The 21,727-nt window shown below is 39.5% G+C and overlaps 2 protein-coding genes across 2 annotated transcripts; one reads left to right on the forward strand and one right to left on the reverse strand.

The window, feature by feature from the left end:
• Positions 1-115: 115 nt before the first annotated feature.
• Positions 116-13,829, reverse strand: flii (FLII actin remodeling protein). The gene is made up of 31 exons (XM_068337471.1): positions 13,716-13,829; positions 12,578-12,688; positions 11,099-11,170; positions 10,787-10,867; positions 10,174-10,421; positions 9,674-9,777; positions 9,361-9,536; positions 8,944-9,101; positions 8,684-8,768; positions 8,128-8,275; positions 7,894-8,024; positions 7,687-7,794; positions 7,353-7,457; positions 7,057-7,236; positions 6,782-6,864; positions 6,517-6,591; positions 6,222-6,305; positions 5,913-6,084; positions 5,695-5,802; positions 5,368-5,559; positions 5,139-5,237; positions 4,868-4,957; positions 4,652-4,791; positions 3,836-4,064; positions 3,549-3,703; positions 3,395-3,455; positions 3,171-3,299; positions 2,915-3,021; positions 2,646-2,751; positions 2,487-2,552; positions 116-2,397 (listed from the first exon to the last, which is right to left on the reverse strand). The coding sequence occupies exons 1-31, from the start codon at positions 13,776-13,778 to the stop codon at positions 2,263-2,265; spliced, it is 3,801 nt and encodes a 1,266-aa protein (XP_068193572.1). The 5' UTR covers positions 13,779-13,829; the 3' UTR covers positions 116-2,262.
• A 609-nt stretch (positions 13,830-14,438) lies between these two features.
• On the forward strand, positions 14,439-20,619 carry desi1a (desumoylating isopeptidase 1a). Its single transcript, XM_068336698.1, has 6 exons — positions 14,439-14,608; positions 14,926-14,947; positions 15,313-15,382; positions 16,242-16,351; positions 16,533-16,655; positions 17,854-20,619. The coding sequence occupies exons 1-6, from the start codon at positions 14,518-14,520 to the stop codon at positions 17,942-17,944; spliced, it is 507 nt and encodes a 168-aa protein (XP_068192799.1). The 5' UTR covers positions 14,439-14,517; the 3' UTR covers positions 17,945-20,619.
• Positions 20,620-21,727: the final 1,108 nt, after the last annotated feature.

The following is a 21,727-nucleotide window of genomic DNA, read 5'->3' on the forward strand; positions in this document are numbered from 1 at the left end:
TTTGTGTGTAGGTGATTGGGTCGTTTAGCATTTTGGCAGATGAAAAATTGTGAATGTTAATAAAATTATTTACTCTATAAAACTTGACGGCTGTGTGTTTTAGACAGCTTTACTGATTTTGCTGCTCTCCTTAGATTCTGAATGATTGATCAATATTGATGGAGCATATTTCTGTTGGTTCTTATTCATTAATGCCTGATTCCTACAGTGCCCACAATATAACGGCGAGTCAGTCTGGTGTCCTACAAGTCTGGAGCAGCGATCGGAGCAGGCCAGTTGTCTGAAGTTATTTACACTCATTAGATATGAAATAGAACGATGTCCTTCATGTTGACCGATTTAGCCACATGAGTGCAGTGAAAAGTCAGGTTTTAAGGACGTACAAAAGGTGGTGCTAGTTGTAAATGAAGTGGAGTGGTGTCCCAGGTCGCTTAATACATTTATATTTCAGTTACAACTTTTGAGTTATGTTCACACTTCCAGCAGTTGCTGATGGAGCTCATTCCTCATACAAATGAAACTCTCCATCCCATGGTAAATAGAAATATTCTAATAGTTTGAAAAGGGTAAACTGTTGCAGGAATGTGCTGGTTAGATATTCAACAGCCTGCTAATGAGTGACAACCGGGATTACCAAATTAGCTTTTGAAATTAATTTTACACTCACAGGAGATCAGAAGATATTTAAATAAGGTCTGAAACGTCACTTTAGATACAGTATGTCACTGTAAAAATCTTCAACCGTACAATAGAAACATCACAGGTCTGTGTGACACCAGCCAAGACACTAATATTACACAAGTCGAAAGACCAGATGACATAATGTGATGTGATTTTATTTTTGTAGAAAATAAAAGCATCTGTAGGTGGCATCAGGAGCATGTGCACATACTGTTTTATGAGTACACAGACTCAAACAAGCAGGCAAAAAGGTACCCAAAAAAGTACAAAGAAAACAAGGTCGTTGCAGCCATACACAGAATGCAGTCAGCTTGCCTGGACCGTTGCCTGCGTAGTACATAGGTCACATGATCACAAGAAGCAATGCAGCAGTTCTGTAAAACATCAACCGTGGAGGCAAAGATTGAGAACTGTTTAAGCTGATCGTTACTCATCTGTTAACCATGCTAATACAACATCTGATGAACGATTTTACATTTAAATTTAAAAAGAACATTGTTCCAAAAAAGAAGCAAATCTTAAAAAGAAAAGTTTAACTGATGAACTCTGAGAACGTTAAAGGAAGAAAACTCATTTGCCTTTCTCATCCTCTCTGCACCAGAAAAGCAAGTCATCAAACATTGACCAGTAGAACGCAGCCTGTAACAGGGAAGCATACAGTATTTTGTTTCTGTATCTCCCAGACTTTGATTGCACATTAAAATACCTGTTTTTAAACATTAAATAGACCTGTCTCATGATCTATAACTTGCACCCTGACCTCTGATCCACAAGTCTTTGGCTAAATACATCTATTGAATCACATGGAAAACGAAGTTACTTTTCAAAGCACTGACATAAAAATATCTTGTTGGATTTAAACTATTGTCGTATAAAAAAACGTTTCCCTTTGCACTTGGATCAGTGGGCAAATTATAGAAAGTGAGACCAGTGACCAGACCCCCATTTAGATGGGGGTGGATGGGGTGAACACAGCCACCTGCCAGGTACAATCCACGCAACAGAAAAATATCTTTATATAAACAAATCTGAAAAACTATCATGGTGCTATTTCTTTTCAGTCCCTCAATGATAAAAACTACAAAAATGTAAAGTCCCAAGTTGTTTGCTTCAGATTAGTCGTGTGAGCATGGACGAGTGACTCCTGTAGTCGTGAGCTTTGGATCCCACAGCACAAACCCAGCAAGCAGAAGAACAGATTGATATGTCAGCTTCACCACCCTCTAGGTGTTTATAAAGCCTCTGTACACCTTAGATCTATTTATCTCAAAACCTCTTTCTATTTATGACTGAACAACTGTAGTCAGACTGGCAGCCAAAAGAAGCTTGTAGAAAACATTCTTTGCTTCGTGATCTGAAGAATCGCTTATGGTGCTGTGCTAAGCTTGAGTTGGTTCTGATGATTTCGGTTTTTGTAGGCAGTAATATGCTGGCCACCATGTTTCTGAACTCATCAGGAAGCAGCATAGGGATCAGAGCTCTAGTGAAAGCTGGATTAGGCATATACATCATCTCACTCGAGAAAACTAAATGGCAGCGGATACATTTGATGTTTGCGAGAGTGTTTCTGTGAATTCAAGTCTACACTGGTGGAGATTTAAAAGTGCCCCAGGCGTGGAAGCACCGCGTGAAGTAGTGGGGCTCGTTCCCTTTCCGCACCAGCCTCAGCTTCCTTGGGTGTTCAGATTCTTTAGAACGCATGTGCTGGATGTAAACCTGAACAGGAAGTGGATAAATGACATTAAAACATTTGAATCCACATCATTAGGTAGACACAGACACACAAGCTGCTATCTCACACTGACCTGGCAGGCTTTGAGGCTAAGTTTGATCTCCACCTGGCTGGTCTGTGTACCAACCCACATGTATACCTGTGGAAGAAACAACACAACATTTTACACAGTAATAAACAATGCAATTCCACTTTGCAAATAAATTAAAAAAATTCAATGATCAGCTACTACCTCTTTGCCATTGTCCAGCAGCATGATGTCATCATCAGCCAAGTCGTCCTGACAGAAGTCTGAGCATTTCTCAGACACAGAGAAATAACCCTTCTCATTTGAACACCTAAAGGGAGGAGCATTGGGAGGAGGAAGGCAGAGAAGGTAAGAGACAAAAGAGGTCAAATATAATAATACATACTGTAAAGATCATATTATAGTCATTCCTAAGTTGACAAATGCTTCCTTTAACTATATGACTTAATATTCAGCAGGTAAAATGAACCCACCTGAAGAGACGAGCGTATTTCATGTAATCTGCATCTTCATCGTACTGCTTCTGCGATCCAATCCCCACCCAGAAGAAGTTCTCTGGCTCCTCCCCCTCATTAATTACCTAAGAAACAATATCATTAATGATTTGACCAAACACCCTGGTCAATGATTATAAAAAACAAATTGCACAGAATCTATATCTTAAAATAAAATTGAAAAAAGTAAGACATGTAGACAACATTCCTCTGAATACTGTTCACACATATTTACCTGTTTGCTGTAGGTGTCATCAAACATGCAGTTCATGATATCCTCGGCAAGTTTTGCTTCGTCGGGATCAGCAGCCCTTCCCACCCACGTGTAAACGATGCCCTGATTGTCTGTGCTCTCAAACGGTACCTGAAGAAAACCAGTCGTTACTCAGACACCAAAGGAGTCAAAGGAGACATTGTAGAAATCCCTTTCAGGACAAATAAAAGAAAATAAATATCCACCTTGAGGATGAAGCAGAACTCCGAGTTGAGATTGCTGGAGTCTGTTCCAATCTGGATGGTCCTGGATAAAAAGGATGGGTAAAAGAAAATATTTTTTAAAAAAGCTCAAGAGACTTAAAGGGCTTGAAGGAAAGACACACGAGGTCTGCACTACCTGGTGCAAAGTGCGCTGCCATTGGTGCGTACGTGGTAGAGGGAGGGCTGAGCGGCGTCGACAGTCTGTTTCCTCTTTCCATTGTGGATGATGAACTTCCTCTTGAAGTGGGACAGGAACTTCAGGTTCTCCTGCTGCTGGGTCATACGTACCACCTGAAAAACAAGAGGGGCTACTGTTGTCAGTTCAGCTCAGTAAATTATAAAGTAAAAGCCGTTGGCGTGACGAGAGCAGATACTGTGTGTCAGGACGAGTCAAAGTCAAATAAAAGGAACAAATCCGGGTACCTTCAGTTTTCCGGGGAATAGACTCTCAAACTTCTTCTGCAGGGAGAAGGTAAACGTGAGCCAGCCCATATTGGAGGCCTTCCTGCCCTGCCAGAAATACACCACGCATTGGAAGTCTTCCTCGGGCTGTTTTTCCTCCTCTTCCTCTGTTTTTCCTCCACCTCCTTCAGCGCCTTTGCCCTCCTTCTTCTCCTTCTCGTCATCTTCATACTCCACGGGCACCCAGTATCTTATAGAGCAGAATGAGATGTGATTAAGACGGTGACTCTGTTGGACAGGACAGTGTCAAACCACTGGATCTCTCTCTCATCGTTGGAAGTACAATTCTTATATAAATACAATATCCAGTGCGCCCTCGTTCCTTGCGGTTAATGCATTCCAGGAAGCACACGCGATTAACAAATTCCGCGATATAGCAACAAACTATTTCTTATTATTTACAGTAATTTAAACGTTTATGAACCTTCCCCATACTGATATTAAACCACCTTCTATCTGTATCACCTGATCGACTGTTAAAAAGGACTTTTTTGTCTCACGTAAGTCCGAGAATCACGGAACATGCACTTCTGGATGCCGTCAGCCAATAGAATATGTATACGGTATCACGTGACTGCCTACCAAAAATGTGCGCTGAGGTGAAGTCGCGATTGTTGATGCATGAATGCACACTGTACTTTAACTAAGGATACAGTGATGTCATTTTAGATACAAGCATTGAAATATGAAATTATGTGACATACACAACTACAGGAGTCACTGCAAGCCCCAAATTCCTGCCACTGCTGGACTCCCGAAGTCACCTTTTTTCCTTACCGGCAGAGGAAGACGTAACAGTCCTGGGTATGGAAATGACCAAACTCTTCTTCAGGCAGACGAGCAAATTTCTTTCCTTCAAGCACAAATCCTTCCATTCCATCCAGATCCTCATTCCACTCCTCCATCAGTTGCTCAGCCTGGACAGAAAAGAGACATTAGAGGTGGACGCTGGGCTTACTTTTAAAATGAAGATTGACAGAGCTTGTGATTTACCTCAGTTAGGGGCATGGCCGGCTGCCTGGGGAGGAAGAGCGCTGTGAGGTCAGCTTTCATCTGGTCTTTCTGCTCTGCATCCTTCTTCACCTGGTAGGGGAACACAGAAAACACTCAAAATTACTCTTGATATTTGCGGTTTGGACAAATATCTCCTATAGCTGCACAGTGTAGATTTTAGAGGCTGATAAAACTCTTTAACTCTGCCAACAATGATAGCAGCATTTGACTAGTAGCCTGCTATCAAGGTATTAACACACATATGTCTGACCTTGCCCTGCAGATTGTCTGTCTGCTGGACGGTCTCTGCTGCTCTAGTGTAGTCCACCTTCAACACATCATCCCAGTTCTTAAACTTGGATTTAAACACCTGAAGAAGAGAAATGAAGACTGATTGACTGAAGAACATACAAAATGAATTAAAGTCAATAAAACCAGTTACACAACAACCACAGTTTCGGATATCCAGAAGCATTACTCAAAGGGCAACAAAACGCTACCTGGCACTCAGTGCTCTCCAGGTTTCGGGTGACACAGGCATGTTTGGGCCGGTGCAGCATTGAGCAGATCTCCTGACCCAGTTTCAAGGCAGCGGCTCGGACAAGACGTGGAGACTTCCTCCCGATCCAGATGAACACATCAGACCAGCAGTCCAGGATGTACACGCACTTTGTGTCAAGAAGGGACTGCACCTAAAGAGAGGGATGGGATTGTGGAGAAGAGAAGAACGTGAAAAGATTTTAGAATAATATGTTAATGTTAGGTAGGAAATGGGGTCCGGAGAAGATCAATGCACGTTCCAGTGATTATACGGAACATTAACATACCAGTCTCATCTCTGGCAGGGTGTCCAGTTTCACTTTGTGGTCTTTATGCTCAACTGACAGCTTGTAGTTGATCTGAGGCAGTTCCAGGTAACCCAGACCCAAACCCACCTACAGGACATAGGTCAAAAAGGATCCGTCAACTGTAGCAGTGTGCTATATAGCAACATTTTCTAGTTGTATCAGAGGACAGAGCTGTACATGCCATTACACAAACGTACCTTGTAGAGCTTTGGCCTGATTGGACAGAAGTCGTCTGGTACGTGCTTTTTGATCTCCTCCGGTTGTCCTCCCAATGTCTCCCAGAAACCTGGGGGCTCCTGGTTCTGCATGAGGGTTGTGATCTCTGCCTTCCCCTTACGTTCATTCTTATTTATCTTTTCTGCAAATAACCTGTGAGTTTAAAAAAAACAAACAAAAAAACCCAACAACATCAGAGGTCTACTCCCATCAGGTGGAAACAGAGACAAGGTTGTTTTAATTGAATAATTTTAAGAACCGTTTGCACTAGCTCTTGATTCGTGTCTCACCTGGCCTTTGTGGTGCTGCTGAGGGTGGCGATGGCTCCTCTCCAGATGAATATTTCCAGTCCTGTGTCCAACAGGAAGACATAACTACCAAAAAGAGAAAGAAAAGATATAAAGGTGCAAAATAAAGGACACATTAATAGTAGCAGGTACACATGAGCAACAAAAATATTGCAGGTCTTGAGTAAATGCAGATCTCAAACAGAAAGCAGGAGGCCTGTGTCTCTAATGGAAAGAGTGAGTATGCTATTTAACTGTGTCATGTGATATAAAATAAGAAAAAAATTGCGACAATTACCGTGGGTCCAAAGACGAGGATTTCAAGGGTACCGACTCCAGCCTGATATTTTTCTTGCCATAAACTCTGTACAACCTGATAAATGTATCAAAGACTTAAAACTGTGAGGAAAAAGAATGTCACAAATCATAGAAAAAAGAAAAACAAAAAAAACAACAGCTTTGACTAGAGGAATAGCAATACAGTATTTTTCCAGGGATTCCTTGATAATTTCCCAAAGGGGATAATAAAAGTATGTTTCTTCTTTCTTCTTCTTCAAGCCTACCGGGTGAGGTGTTGTGTGTCCTCCACAGTGTAAAATCCACTGGCTGTTCCTCCTTCTATGTAGGAGATCTCGTTGTTAAACACCTGCACAAAATAAAATAAAAGATCACAACAGCATGTACAATTAGAGAGGTTGGGTTCTGCAATACATCAAATAGAACTTTGGATTTGGACACTTTAACTGTAACTCTAGGTTGGGTTTAGATTATGAGACATTTGTTGACTATTAGTTATTTGAGGTATATTGGACTGTGTGTATTTTGTGTTTCAACATACAGCACTGAACTCCTCGCTCTCATCACCCATTTCTTCCCGTATCGTCCTGCACTCTGCTCCTAGGAAATTCCTGAGGTTGACAGCATGAATGGCAGAGCCGGCCTTCTTGTCCAGAGTTGCTTCCTGACCAATCCAGTAGAAGATCTGCCAGTTCAACGCACCATTGTCATCCAGAAAGGTCTGAAATAAATATACAGGGGAGAAAGGGAATGGTCACTGATAAAACCTGCCCATCAATAATCCAAGAAATGACATTCTGACATTTGTGTAAATGAAAACTGATTTTCATGCTTTACCTTAAGGACAATGTAGCAATCAGCCTCATAGAATTTTCCATGAAATGTTTCATCCACTTGGAGAGGAACAAAGTTTTCTATCTGCCATACTGTTACACCTGGAATCTATAGAATGGAGAAACAAAGAAGTTATGACTATTGAAATCTGTGCAGTGGGTTGGGTTATAGAGAAAAATTATCATCTCACACGTGGAATTCATCTTCCTAAAACATTGGAGTTCATTAGATGATGAGTAATGTGAAGGATCTACAGCAAAACTGTCATTCCAGGACATTTTGGTTGTAATTCTCTCTCACTCAGTCACACACACACACACAGACACACACACCTTACCTGTCCTGCATCATCCATAAAGTACTCTGAGTAATCCAGCTGAGGTTTTTCTAAACTCTTGTCCCAGCGCCTTGTCTTTAGATCACCGTATTTCAAATCACCATTCTCCTGAGAAATAAACAGATCTTTTAGTAAAAGGAAATACAGATGATCCAGTTTGTGCTCATAATTTCTGTTGTATCTATCCCTCTTTATTTTTATCCATACCTCCAAGTTCTTCTTCTCCTGTGCGACATCACTCATGCCCTTTAGCACCTGCTTTGCCTGATCGTCTTGAGAACAGTCTTTCCTCTTCCTCAGCCTCATTTTCCTTGCCAGGGGATCTCGGGGGCTGGCTCCTAAATACATGGACACAAGATACCGATTTGCACAAGTTGTATTCTGCTTAGAACAAAAAGGAGCCAATCCTGTACATAACAGCAGGAAGTTCATTCCACAGACCTCCTCCAGCAGCAGCTACTGTAGCAGGTGAAGCCCCAGCTAGCCTCAGCTGGTTTTGAAGCGAGAAGTCGATGTTGTACCACTCTGCTGCTCTGTCGACTGGTTTAGGCGGCATTATCAGATTGGGGTTTTCACGCACATCCAGAACCTACAAAAAGACATGTTATTGGAAATGGTATTGTGTTCAGAAAAGAAATAATGAATCAATTATACTATTTTGATATACACATTATTACGTTAGAGTAGCACCTTTTTTTATCACTTTCATATTCCAACAAAATTTGAAATGTGTTTAAGTATTATTTTTCAGTTTTTAACATATTTAAAATGGACATCGCACCACTGAATTGGTCTTTAATGTTATTTTATTTTTTATATTTATTGTCACCAATGCACTGATTGAATTGAAATTATGACCAAAAGGATATCTTTAAAGTCATGATGTAGTTTACAAACAGGTTACTTTAATCTTCTTCAAAAAATAATCAAACTGACATTAATCCATCATTTACACAATATGAATGCTGTTTGTGTTGCGTATTGTCGAGCACTGTACCTCTAAATCAGTCAAAAAGTGGATGGCTTCTGGCAGTGTCACCAGGCGGTTTTTATTCAGCACCAGCTTCTTCAGCTTCCCACACCTGAACAAATTCACATAGCCTCATATTGTGAAATGATACAATGTCATATTTCTACATCTAATGTCGCTGCATAGCTACAGTTGTTGACAGAATCACCAATTGAGATGTAAAAATCTAGCCGTGTTGAATTAAACCTGATTGTCAATCACATCACCTTGAATCTGTGTTATTTTACCTGCAGAGACCCTCAGGGATCAGTTCCAGGTTATTGTTAGCAGCCATGAACTCTGCCAGACTGGACAGTTTGCCAACACCGGGTGGAACGCCATCAAAATCCAGTTTGTTGGAGTTGACATAAAGCTTTTTCAGTTTGGACAGCTTACAGATCGCAGACTGGGAACAAACATAAAAATAATAGATACTTTATAGGAATTATCAATGTAACTACTTCTATTCTAGAAAAGAAACTGTCAGTTTCATGTATTTGCATGCTTCTCATATTTCTGTAATACAGATATAGTTCTAAGCAGCCAATGTTTTGATGTATTCGTCTCTGTTTTTGCTCCATTCCTGCTGCTATCGCAATACATTTTCTCCACTCTTTACAGTGATGGTGAAAAGTGGCTTCTACAGACATCCATGCTGTCCTTACTGGCAGTGAAGTGAGCTGGTTGCGGCTTAGGTTAAGCGTCTCCAGCTGAGTCCACTGGTCAATGCAGAGGGACAGTTCAGAGATCTGGTTGCTGCTCAAGTTGAGTCTCTTCAGACTTCCCAGTGAATAAAGACACTCAGGCACCCGGGTCAAGTCGTTACATGACAGGTCAACATCTGAAGGAGATGGGAGGGACAGATGAAACACGGGTTTTTAAAAACCGTTTCCCCAGAGAGTGTGTAGCTATACAGATGAAGTGATTTAGTGGTCAGTAAGAATAACAAGGCTGTTTCTGCATGTGAGTATGTGTGACCTGCTAAATTTGTCAGTCCCTCCAGGCTGGTGGGCATGTTGTTCTGGGTCCTCTGGGTGTTTCTCAGGTGGAGGGTTTGCAATGCCACCATTGCTGGCAGCTGGCTGCTTAGACAGAGACAGTGGTGGTCACGACAGCTGTGGAGTATCTGAATAATTTTCTGTGTTCTAAATACATTTATAAACTATAACCAAGGCAGCCATAGACCGTAACATCCCACAACACACCTGAATTCAGAATTTTACCCTGACCTACTTGCATAGGTCAAAGATCAAAGCTAGTGCTCTGACCTACTGTCATTGATCAAAGCACTAGCTTTGATCTATGGTCTTACTCATTTGGTGGACTAACGGACAGACAAACACACGAACACTAACAGTTACAATACATCACCGCTTTGAAGCGGGATATAATTATTTATAGCCTAAAATTACATACCTTTTCCAGGATTTCAATAAATGTATTAAAAAATATTGAAGAACAAAAGTCACATTTGTTACCGAAGTTGTGCGTGCATCAATGGGTTGTTGTTCAGAATGAGAGTCTGCAGGTGAACCAGGCGTCTCATCTGGGGTGGCAAACTGTCCAGTTTGTTGTCGCTCAGGTCCAGATAAAGAAGGTCTGTCAGGTTAATGAACAACTGGTTCGGAATGGAGTCGATGCTGTTGTGACTAAGATTCAGCACCAGCATGTTTCTGCTGTTTTCCAAGTCTCTTGGGATCTCTGTCAGCTGATTATAGCTCAAATCCTAAAAGGAAAGACAGTGTGGAAACAATTATTTTTGTTTAAAATTATGTCTGCAAATGAAGGTTATTTTGGAATATTACATTTTCAATTAAAAATTGAAGGTATGTTGATATAAGTGCAATAACTGCAGATAAGAGTGTAGAAAATTAGCTTTCAACCATACAAAAATACAATCCACTGACAGATAAATGTTTAAATGTGCACAGGATTCTCAATAGCACATCCTTATTTTGCGGGGAAATCTAAAATCCATCTTCATATATTACTAGCTTCTGTTTGGTGCTAATATCTCATAGTCTTGAGTAAAGTGAAAAGATTTTTAAGGGTGTGATAAGAAGAGAAGGAGAGCTTGAGATTAGTTTGTACCAGCACAGAAAGGTCATCCAGCTGAAAGATATCATCTGGGACTCCAGAGTTCTTCAGGTTGTTTGCTCTGGCTACCACCGCCTGAATTAACAGCAAAACAACACTTAGAGAATGATTACAACAACTCAGTAATATCAAGAGCAACTGACAACGCTACTTAGATCAGAAAACCCATGGTAACCTGTCAAAGCATTAGTTTGAAATCAACAGCGATAACAATTAAGAATGCTTTTTAATCCTGGCTCGTGGAAATTTTACAAAGACATCTGCGTGTGAATTTTTTGCAACATGTGATGTGTGGGTGTCAGTTACCCGTAGGTTTGGCAAACTGGACAGTTCACCATGTAAGGTAGTCAGGCTGTTGTGACTCACTGAAAGATGCTCCTAAAAAGGAAAAAAAGGAGGTTTTGGTTTATGGCTCCGGTGCACCGCACATTCTTTTTTTTTCCCATTCATTTTCATGTACCGCCGCTGTATCCGCCGTAGCGGGTCACGGGGAGCTGGAGCCTATCCCAGCTGACATAGGGCGTGAGGTGGGGGACACTCCGGGCACGACGCCAGTGCACTGCGGAGCCACATACAAAGACATACCAACAGGCACACACACACTCACTCCTACGGGCAATTTGGGACCGGCCAATCAACCTGTAGCGCATGCTTTTGGAGGTGGGAGGAAGCTGGAGAACCTGGAGAGAACCCACGCGGACACGGGGAGAGCATGCGAACTCCGCACAGAGCGGGACTCGAACCCGCCGTGTTGTGAGGCGACAGCGCTACCCACTGCACCACCGTGCCGCCCACCGCACAAACAAATTATGATAATCTAACATCAGATAAATATACTCCACAAAGTCAAAGTCCAAAGACCTGCTGTAACTAATGCCTCTAAACAGGACAATCTAAGTACAACTGGGATAAAATCAAAGCAGCTTTCATGTAATCACAACTCTGTGACTCTTAGGTATAATAACAGTATTTACCTCACTTTCGAATAATTACTCATGCCAACATAGAACATCTTTTCACAATAAGTGGGTGACTGCAGCTTTAAAGGTTTTGATTATTTAATCCTATTAACGTTATTTTGCTAACCAGGTGAGATTTTGCAGATAAAGTGCTAAGCTGATATGATACCGCAGTTACCCTCACATCAAGTTAAAAACCCCCCGCTCTTGTTTGTTCCATCCATCCACTTTTAACTGTTTATCTGAAACCAGGTAGTGGAGGCAACAATGTAAGCAGGAATGCGCATACTACCCCCTCCCCAGACACCTCACGCAGGTCTTCCCAGGCCAGCTTAGAGACAGTCTCTCCAATTTGTCCTAGGTTTTCCTCCCTGGTGACTGAGCTCCTCACCTTATCAGTAAGGGTGCGCCCAGCCACTCTATGGAGCAAACTCATTTCAACTACAGGTACTTGTATCTGGGCTCTATTTGTTAGTTATTAGACTCTAGAAACACAGCTACCGAATCTTAATATTTTGTACACCAAAGTGCAAAACTACTTTGGATGAGAAAACAAATATGAATGTAGATGGATAAGATAATTTAGATAGATGGATAGATAGATAGATAGATAGATAGATAGATAGATAGATAGATAGATAGATAGATAGATACTTTATTAATCCCGTATTTATACAATATAAATTTGAGACTCTACTGCTGCTATTTAAAGAAGATCACAGTCTGAGAATTATTAAAGAACAGAATGGCAACAGTAATGTAATAAATAAAGTATGCATGTGTGAGGACGTAGCTAAAATTGAGCAAACTGCCCTAAATGTCTCACCAGCTTCTGCAGTGATGCCAGCTCCTCTGGGAGGTAACACAGTCCTGTTCTGTTCAGCTTCAGCCATCGCAGGCTGCTCATACACTTTACATGCTCTGGAAAGTATCCACCCTATGAACAAAGACAGAGAAGCTTTTCTTCACTGTAATGCTACATGGGGGTAGGGTAAGAGGGTGCAAATAAAACTCCATTGAAATCACACATACATTCATTTAAATTTGTAATAAAGTATATCAGTATAAGCATAATATAGGTTACTTGGTGCATGCTGTCAATAAATTGGTCTTGGTACAATGGGCACAAGTAGTATAACACAGGCCAAAAATAGAGCAAAGTGACTGTTTCTTAATCGTACAAATATAGCTGTATGACATCAGTGCAGTAAATCGTCTCAATACAAACACTGACACTGTTGGTTTCCCTCTTGGTATGGGTGACATCACACATTAAACGCAGCAAGTCAGTTCCGTTAAAAAATGTTTTTCATCTTCTGATTTAATGTTTTACAGACAAAATCAGAAGCGTTAACATTACAGTTAACTCTAGTTAAATGGGCCACAAATTGTCAGAGGAAATGATGTCACCCTGTTCTGGCTGATATGAATAATCGGCCATTCATTAACACCATGACAAACCTGAAAGTCATGCGGCAATAGGTGACAAGCCTCTCAGGATAAAACTATCATTTTAATTGTTTAAATTTGTTTTAGACCGTACTATTATCTAACTTAAGGCCGATCACGCTGAGAGTGAACACTGGACACGATTTGTGCTCCTTGAGGAGCTAACATGACAGTGGAAATGGGAGCTAGCGTTCTGTTGTCTCCAATAACCCACAATAGTATAACAATGTAAAAATTCCCCCCCAACAAAGCCATAACCTCACAGAACCAACTCCTACCCGCCGGGTAGGACCCCCGATGTCACGACAGGGAAGCTACTTCATCCAGTTCAAACAACTGTCAACGGGCTAACGCCCAATGCTAGCGGTGTTAAGCTAAAGTAGTGTCTAAGTGAACCCTTGCCCATTTACTACACTTACTCTGACACTTCAATTAGCTTCACCTAACTAACAAAATTCATTTTTCATTTCGATTGATATTAAATTTAAAAAAAAAAAATTGTCTAAATGTCTTACTTTGAAGTCGTTTCCACTGAGGTCTACCCCTCTTATAAAGGGAAGAACTCCGGTGGCAGCCATTCCTGCTTGTTGTCAGCTGCCTTAGCCCTCGACTGTCTATTTTGGTCCTGCAACGGTGAAGGCAGTGGTATCTTCTTCTACTTTTAATTATAATGGTGGACGTTTAAGGCATAGAAGGCGCATTACCGCCACCGTCTGTTTCAGAATGTTGGGTATGCAGTACAGTATTGTGCATTATGATAACTCTCTCTTGGCGCCCTCTAGTGATCATTACCAATTAATAAGATAACCGTTGCTACATTCCTGGGACTAATGAACCAACTATCACAGCATCGTCAAAGCTGAGACGATATAACAGGTCCATACTGTATGACCTATACTGTGTTCACAAGGACTGAAGTATGGTCTACTAGATTGATAACGTTTAAAAAAAAAATTAATCTATGTGTTTATACTAGTTGTTTGTAAACTAAGTTGTACATTTTTAAAGGGAAAATACCGACTGTGTATGTATACAGCAAAAACTGCTATCGTGTTGAATTTTGTCAAGTCACGAAGAGATAACTGGTACTACCGGAAATACTTGCATTCTTTTCAAAATCAGCTTAGATGTAACGAAGGCGCACGTTTTCATGTCTAATGCTTCCGCACGTGGGTTTTATTTTGAAAGCAGCGAAAAGGAAGTCCAACGCGTACCGGTGACATCATTCCGAACCGCCCAGTTAGCTGTACCGTCATTTGTCTCTAGCTCATAGATCTGTCAGTAATATCGTGTAAAAATATATTTTTGAGTTACATTATGGATAAGAGTGCCACGCGATACAATGTACAGCTTTATATTTATGATTTGTCGAGAGGAATGGCTCGCAGCCTCAGCCCCATCATGTTAGGTAAGTACTGATACAATCCAGTGCAGCTTGGCCTCGGGGAGAAGTGATACCACTGAATGCGGGTTACAGATCCTTCTCTAGTTTAGATTTGGAAGCTGATTGTATGCAGTCAGTACTATGCAGCGTTGATATTTGATCACGACACCATGGCTTAGTCATAGTTTTATCCATTATTTTGCAAATGAGTTGTAAAGACTTACTGATTTATGTCCATACATCAGAGGAAAAAAACACGTTCAAGGTAGAGTTCCACGGAGATGATAGGAAGATGAGAAGCTACCACAGCCTCACTAATGTTGTCTTTTTTGTCATTGCAGGAAAGCAACTTGATGGTATCTGGTACGAATCTTCTCTCTGTTATTTTGACATCTGGTTTGTTAGACTTCCTTAGCCCATTGTCACAGATAGACATTAAAACTCTTTGGAAAATAGAGAATATGGGGCATAAAACAGTTATTAGTAATCCTCTTTTTTTCGTTTACTCTGAAATTTTGTAATCAGGGATGTCACACATGTAGTGCTGTAAGAGTAGTGGGATTTGAGCACAGTGCATTCAACTGCTAGTTGCAGTCATTACTATAGCTATTATAAAGTTATTTGGTTATCTAACTGCTCTGTATCTGTTTGCTCCTATTTTAAATAAGCTTGTGCCATATTATGATTGATAGCCAGACCTTAATTTACCTCTGTGATCATATTTCCAGGCACACAGCTATAGTGGCATACGGTGATGAATTCTTCTTTGGAGGGGAAGGAATCTCAAGCTGTCCACCGGTATGACTGTAAAGAACACAGTCTCACAGCTGTTTCAGGTGTCACCAGACAAGCTCATGGAACAATTAGTATATGCAAACCATGAGAGACCAAATACGTTCTAAATGGTACTTTGTCACAGATTTGATTTCTGTAACTGGGATTATGTAATATGGTTGCCACGCACTGCTTAAAATACATCCCGAATCCATACGGGTGTCTGTGTTTAGAAACCCTATACTTCATTTAAATGTTCTTATGTGCAAGACATGAAGTCCTCTAAATAATTTCTGATATATGTTGCTATATACACCTCAACATGTTGCATTAATTCACATACTCCCAGTATATGATTTGTGATGTTTTAAATTTGCTTAAAACTGCATGGATAAATGGGAAATTTACATTTTGCAGCAACATCAACAGACATAAAAATAAAGCTAAGAAGAGGAGTAACATTAAGAGGAAAAATAAAACTAAGAAGAAGAAGAAAATTTGAAAGAAGAATAAAATTAAGAACAAATTTCCATAAAATTAAGAAGCTACAAAATAAGCATATACATTAAAAATGTACAATGAAAAGTGAAGCATTCAGATGTTAATAATAAATATAAAACATACAGATGTTATAACTAAAAGCATAACTACGCAGCAGACAGTTGTGAGTCTCGGATGCATTAAGTTGGCATTACTCTTTCTTTTCTAAATTACGTATGAACTATTCAAAAAGACCCAAACAGCCTTTGTTTTTTTCTTAATATTTCTCTGACGTCTGTGTTATGAATTTCTACTTTTACGGTAATTTACTCCATCAAACATCAGGGATTTCTTCTGTAGCTTTCATGTGATGTCTGTAATGTGTCTGCTGTGTCTTTGTCAGGGTGGAACAATGCTCGGTCCTCCTGACACAGTGGTGGAGTTAGGAGAGACTGAGGTGTCTGAGGAGATATTCATGGAGTACCTCTCTTCCCTAGGAGAAAGCACGTACAGGTTAAGACGCTGTTTTAAATCTGTTCTTCCCTCATTCACAAAGATGTCTTTTTAAAATTTGTCTCAAAGCAAACATGCATCCTAAAATCAATCAGAACACGAATCCACGTCATGTCACGCTAGGCTTTATTGTTTGTTAGTATTTAGTGAAATAACTCACAACTGTTCTTTCCTGCCTCAGAGGTGACCGGTATCGTCTGTTTGAGCACAATTGTAACACCTTCACCAATGAGGTGGCTCAGTTCCTGACAGGCAGGGCCATCCCTTCCTACATCACTGATCTACCATCAGAAGTCCTCTCCACGTGAGTGAGAAATTCTGCCCGTGAACTGGTATTGACTTTACTCAAGTCTGTGGTCTCTGTTTCAGAGTTTGTCCTGAGATTGTAGTGGCTAAAGCATGTGGATTATGATAACATGACTTATATGTTCTGTATGTTTTTCAATATGCTGAACAAATTCTGAATTTGTTGCGTGAGCCAAGAGTCTTTGTGGTTGTTTGGCAACACTCGACTGTTCTTAGAAACTAAGCTGATCTCTTTGTAGCAGTCACAGGAGAAACACAAGTTTTGCCACAAATTCATTGTAACTTTACTTCTTTGATTTTTCTATATACAATATTACCTGCCTCTAGAGCTCACACTAGAACACCTGGAACAGATGAAAATGTTGGCCACATGTTCCTCAAAGTATTGGTAGCGTTTTAATGCAATGCTCAAAGCTACCACATTTATTTAACAAGTTTTTTTTTTTACCAATAATCTAACCCCTTAATTTGTCAATTAGCTGTGAAAAGATTCTACCTCCATATTTTTGCCCTGAGTTACAGCGTTCAGTTTGAAAAGGAACTATCATTGACATTTACAGACCAGTGGAAAATAGTGTCTAGTGTGGTCTAAATATAATTCCAGCATGACACACTAACATCTTTGGGTGGCAAAAAAGATTGAGATTTCTTCTTAAAACTTTCACATAATGTGATTTCTTTAATGACTTCACAGACTGCCGCTGAGAACATTGATTCATCCAGTTAGACCATTTTAAATTTAGGTGTATCATCATAACGTCCTCTGACAGTGCCATTAGTATAGTATTCTTGAAGCTCTTGAAAATAGATGATTTCAGTAGACAATGAGGGCCTTCAGCTGGACAACTGTAGAGTATTCTCGATCCCTTTTTTTTAATGATTCTGTTTTTGGGGTCACCCTCTTAGTGGTCTGTTGTCAGATAGATAGCTAGATGGACACACACACATGCAAATATGGTTGGACCTGCTAGCAAACAGAACAGAGAAGAACAAAGAAGCCCTGAACGCAAAGCTTAAAGAGGGACTGACATATTTTCTGCTTTGTACGACATTAATCCTCTCTGACTTTACATAATGACTACGTAGTTGATGCTAAATTAGTGTTTAAATGTAAAACATTTAGAAGAAAACATGCAGTGGTATTTACATATTTAATGTCATGTTATTGTGCTGTGATCTCTCCTTTTTTCCTCCAGACCTTTCGGACAGATATTGCGGCCCATCCTGGACTCGATCCATATTGCTCCTCCAGGAGGCAATGTCATCAATGGCGGAAGAAACGTCTAACCTGAGAATCCAGCAGAGTCATGGAGTGTTTGCAAGGTCACTTCCATCATGAGTCAATGACATATCTCAAACAAATTATCTTTATTTCTCTTTTATAAATAAATGATTCACTAGCATAGGTGGTTTTTATAAGCTGTAACTGCCTACTGACCAGGTAATGGCAAGAATTCACTTTAAAATATAATTTATATCCATCTTTTTGGATCATAAGTATTATTTAGGGGGAACACATAGCTTAAGAAGTATGAAGGTGTCGCATCTACTGACTCACAGATAGAGACTGATGGAATTTCTGGTTTACCAGCAAAGGCAGATGTCAAAAAACTGTCCTACATTAAAAGTTGCCTTCATGGAAATACAGTATGTCAATAAAAAGTCAGATTTCATGTAAGTTTCAGAAAGCATATTAAGATTTGGGGCTCTGTCATTTATCATATCTTAAGTCACATTTGTATTCCACAATATAGCCAAAATGGGCCTTTGCACTCTCTACTCTGCAACAGTTATCCAATAGCTGTAATGAAACCACACACAACTTTGAAATTAAGTAAAAATACCTCACTGAAGTTGTAACCTTTCCATTTTTGGTAACACAGTGTTTATTTAGTAAAATATTTAAACTATTCAGATTATTCATTTATGTAATAGGAATTTAAATTTAAATGAAACCACTTTTTTTTTTCATTACATATCAGGTATCTCATGCTGTTTCATCTGCTTTTCAAAAGAATTTTAGCTATTAATTGAAATGGATGCGGGTTGATGAAAAATAATATATTTCAATACTTGTCTTGAAATGTCATTGTTATTTAAATTGATCACTTTCTTTGAATTACCTTGTTGTTATTTAATATTCTCTTAATAATGTTCTACCTAAGTGAATTTATACCTGTAATATTTATCTTACTGACCTGTCTGTTAGCATTTCATTTCTTGTCTTTGTGTTATGATACAGCAGGTGATTCATATGACTCCGAGGCTATACAATAACAAATGATGTAAAATGCTGATTGTGTATCGCTGTATTTAAAGTGAACTGGGAGCAGTTCAGTTTAAATTCAAACATTGCTGTCGATATGAAAGTAAACTTCTGTTGGTATTTTGTGGACAGTAGCGTTGGGGGATGTGGAGGGCTGGATTTGAGCAGTAGCTCAAAATTGCAGTAAATTAATTTCCTGTTAACACTCCTGTTTTATGAACAACAACAATAGTTTTCTTGTTCAGAATAATCAAAATGTAGTGTTTTTGTTGTTATCACATCCTTGTCTGATGGGAAAGTACAATCCTCTCATATGACATCAATTGTGCCTCCTGGCCTGCCAGAATGAGATGCTGATCTGAAATACATTTTGTCATGATTTTTTTAAATTTGCCCTGTGAGTCCATTTAAGATCTATCATTTTTGAAATGTAGATTTGACCAAATGCTGTACGTCCAAGAACCTGCTTGAATCCTTTCACATCCACCAGAGTGTGTTTGGTCTACAATACACCTCTTTGCCTTCATTTCACCCTGGTTAATCACAGTGTTAAGTGATTATATTACTATGAAGGTCCAGTGAGTTTAATGTGTTGGATGTATTCTAGAACCCTGAACTCACAAATTGTGAGCATTCATTGTACACCAATAATCACAAAACAAAAAGCAACATTTTCAGGAAGCCAGAGGCACAAAAATGTGTTGGTCAAGGTAAAATGTTGAATTCAGGGGGTTGCAGGACGTTGCAGTCTCTGACTGCCTTATTACATGTATCATGTTTTATGATATATGCAGAGTATTGTGCACACATGAACCAGACTGAACCACACAAGGCTGAACAGAATGACAGACGAAAGAAGCAGACAAACAAGGAGTCCTAATGATAAATGGAGCCATCATTAGAATTTTGTTATCCTCCAATAAATAATCTATACATATATTACCTCCCCAGCAGTCACCAGCTTGATGACTGCTTGGAAGGTGTCATTATTACCACTTTTCCCTGTTGCCTAACTTTGGTATACATGATTATGCCTATTACTGTATTTGTATTGTTTGTTCTGTTTTTGTAATTGTACCTAAATCAAATGCCATTTACTTCAAAAATAAGAATATTGTATTTTCCTTTTTTTTTTCAAATAACATTTGACTTGTTTAATTTTTGTGGAAGTGCAGACACATTTTATCACCTTTGGCACTATACCCGTTTTCATGTTGTCAGGTTGTCCCTCTGCAGGAGGTGAATGATGTGGAACCATTGTTTTCGGGTTAGGTTTCTGCTAGGAAGCTTTAACTGATGCTAACGCTGAACTCTTGAATGTTTTGCTGTCTGATGTTAACTATTGGTTGAGTAACTGAGAAACTTAATGGAAATATAAAAGGGAAATCAAGGATAAAGTGGAGCGTCAGACTTTTGAGGAAGCACATCAGCGCATCATTCAGGTAAGGGTGGTGGGATGCAGTACCTCTGGCTTATGGCTTGGCATAGCCTCTACACCCCTTGAGGATAAAATTAATTCAGCAGAGGTAGAGATGTCAAAGTTACATTACACTACTGCAGTGTTTTGTTATGTGTTGTTTTTACATCATGTAATTTTTTCTGATAAATCTTAGGGAATAGTGCTTTTTTTAATTGAGATGAGCAAAAACATTTAAATGATCTCAAATGACAATTATAGATTGATTTAATAAATACTTACGGACAATTCTACTTGATAAAAGAGTTATGGATATGGTTTATTGATTTTTGCAGGGGTACACTATCCACTGAGTACCACTAGTTTATTCATAGATTACACATGTGATAGAGATACAATCATGATTTTATTTGCACAAAAAATACAGATATTTAAAAAAACCCCAACAAAAACAACCCACCATCGCTTCACATCATCGCATGCCGTAACTCACTTTTTCTTCCGCTTCTTCACTTCATCCCATAGAACCTCTACAGGCAGAGTTCCCACAGTGACACCATGCGGTGCAAAACAGTAGTGCATGCATTCAAATACTGTGTAGCCTGAACAGTATAACAGGACACAACAGCGTTAAAACCTGAATTCTGTGACGGCCAATCCATGTGTGAAAGTAACGTCTCATCATCCCCGAACCACTCTGTCACAATTTGAGCCCAATGAATCCTGGCATTGTCATGGCATTGTCCTGGCATTTTAAAAATGAACTTGCATTAGAATCCTTAGTAAAGAATATAGTACTTAGAATACTTAGTAAAGGTTTCTAATGCCAGTTCATTTAAAAAGTAAAAGATTATTATATAAAGTCTATCCATTGATCGATCCATCCATCCATCCATCCTTCTTGCTGTAGATGAGACGATTGCAATCTTCATCCGCTTATCCACCCTTCATGTCATGGGTTTGCTGGAGCTTGGAGCTGGGACCACCATCTACTGTAGGTCTTGATGGAGCTAAAAAGGTTGTTGGATGCTAAAGATTGATTTATCACCATGATTCATCAACACTTGCTGTGATAAATAATCTAATATATCTACAGGAATAGATTGTTTGTCATGTCATATACAGGCTGTATACAGGATACAGTGAAGGATACAAACATTTCAAAAATATTCTATATAATACAGTATGAGGAGGAGTCATGCCAAATTCCTCATTTCAAGTTTGAAGGGACAAATGTCCTTATCTTAGGGATGTCAGTGAAACTTTTTCACAGCGCATTTATCTGGTCAATGATCGCTTTATTGTAGTTCTTTGAATGTCCACAGAGAGACAGTGTTTTTCTGTGTCTAGCAAAACTGGGAACTTCTTTTAAAACATCCATCCATCC

The sequence above is a fragment of the Antennarius striatus genome, chromosome 16 (assembly GCF_040054535.1).
Source record: "Antennarius striatus isolate MH-2024 chromosome 16, ASM4005453v1, whole genome shotgun sequence".
NCBI classification, from domain to species: Eukaryota; Metazoa; Chordata; class Actinopteri; order Lophiiformes; family Antennariidae; genus Antennarius; species Antennarius striatus.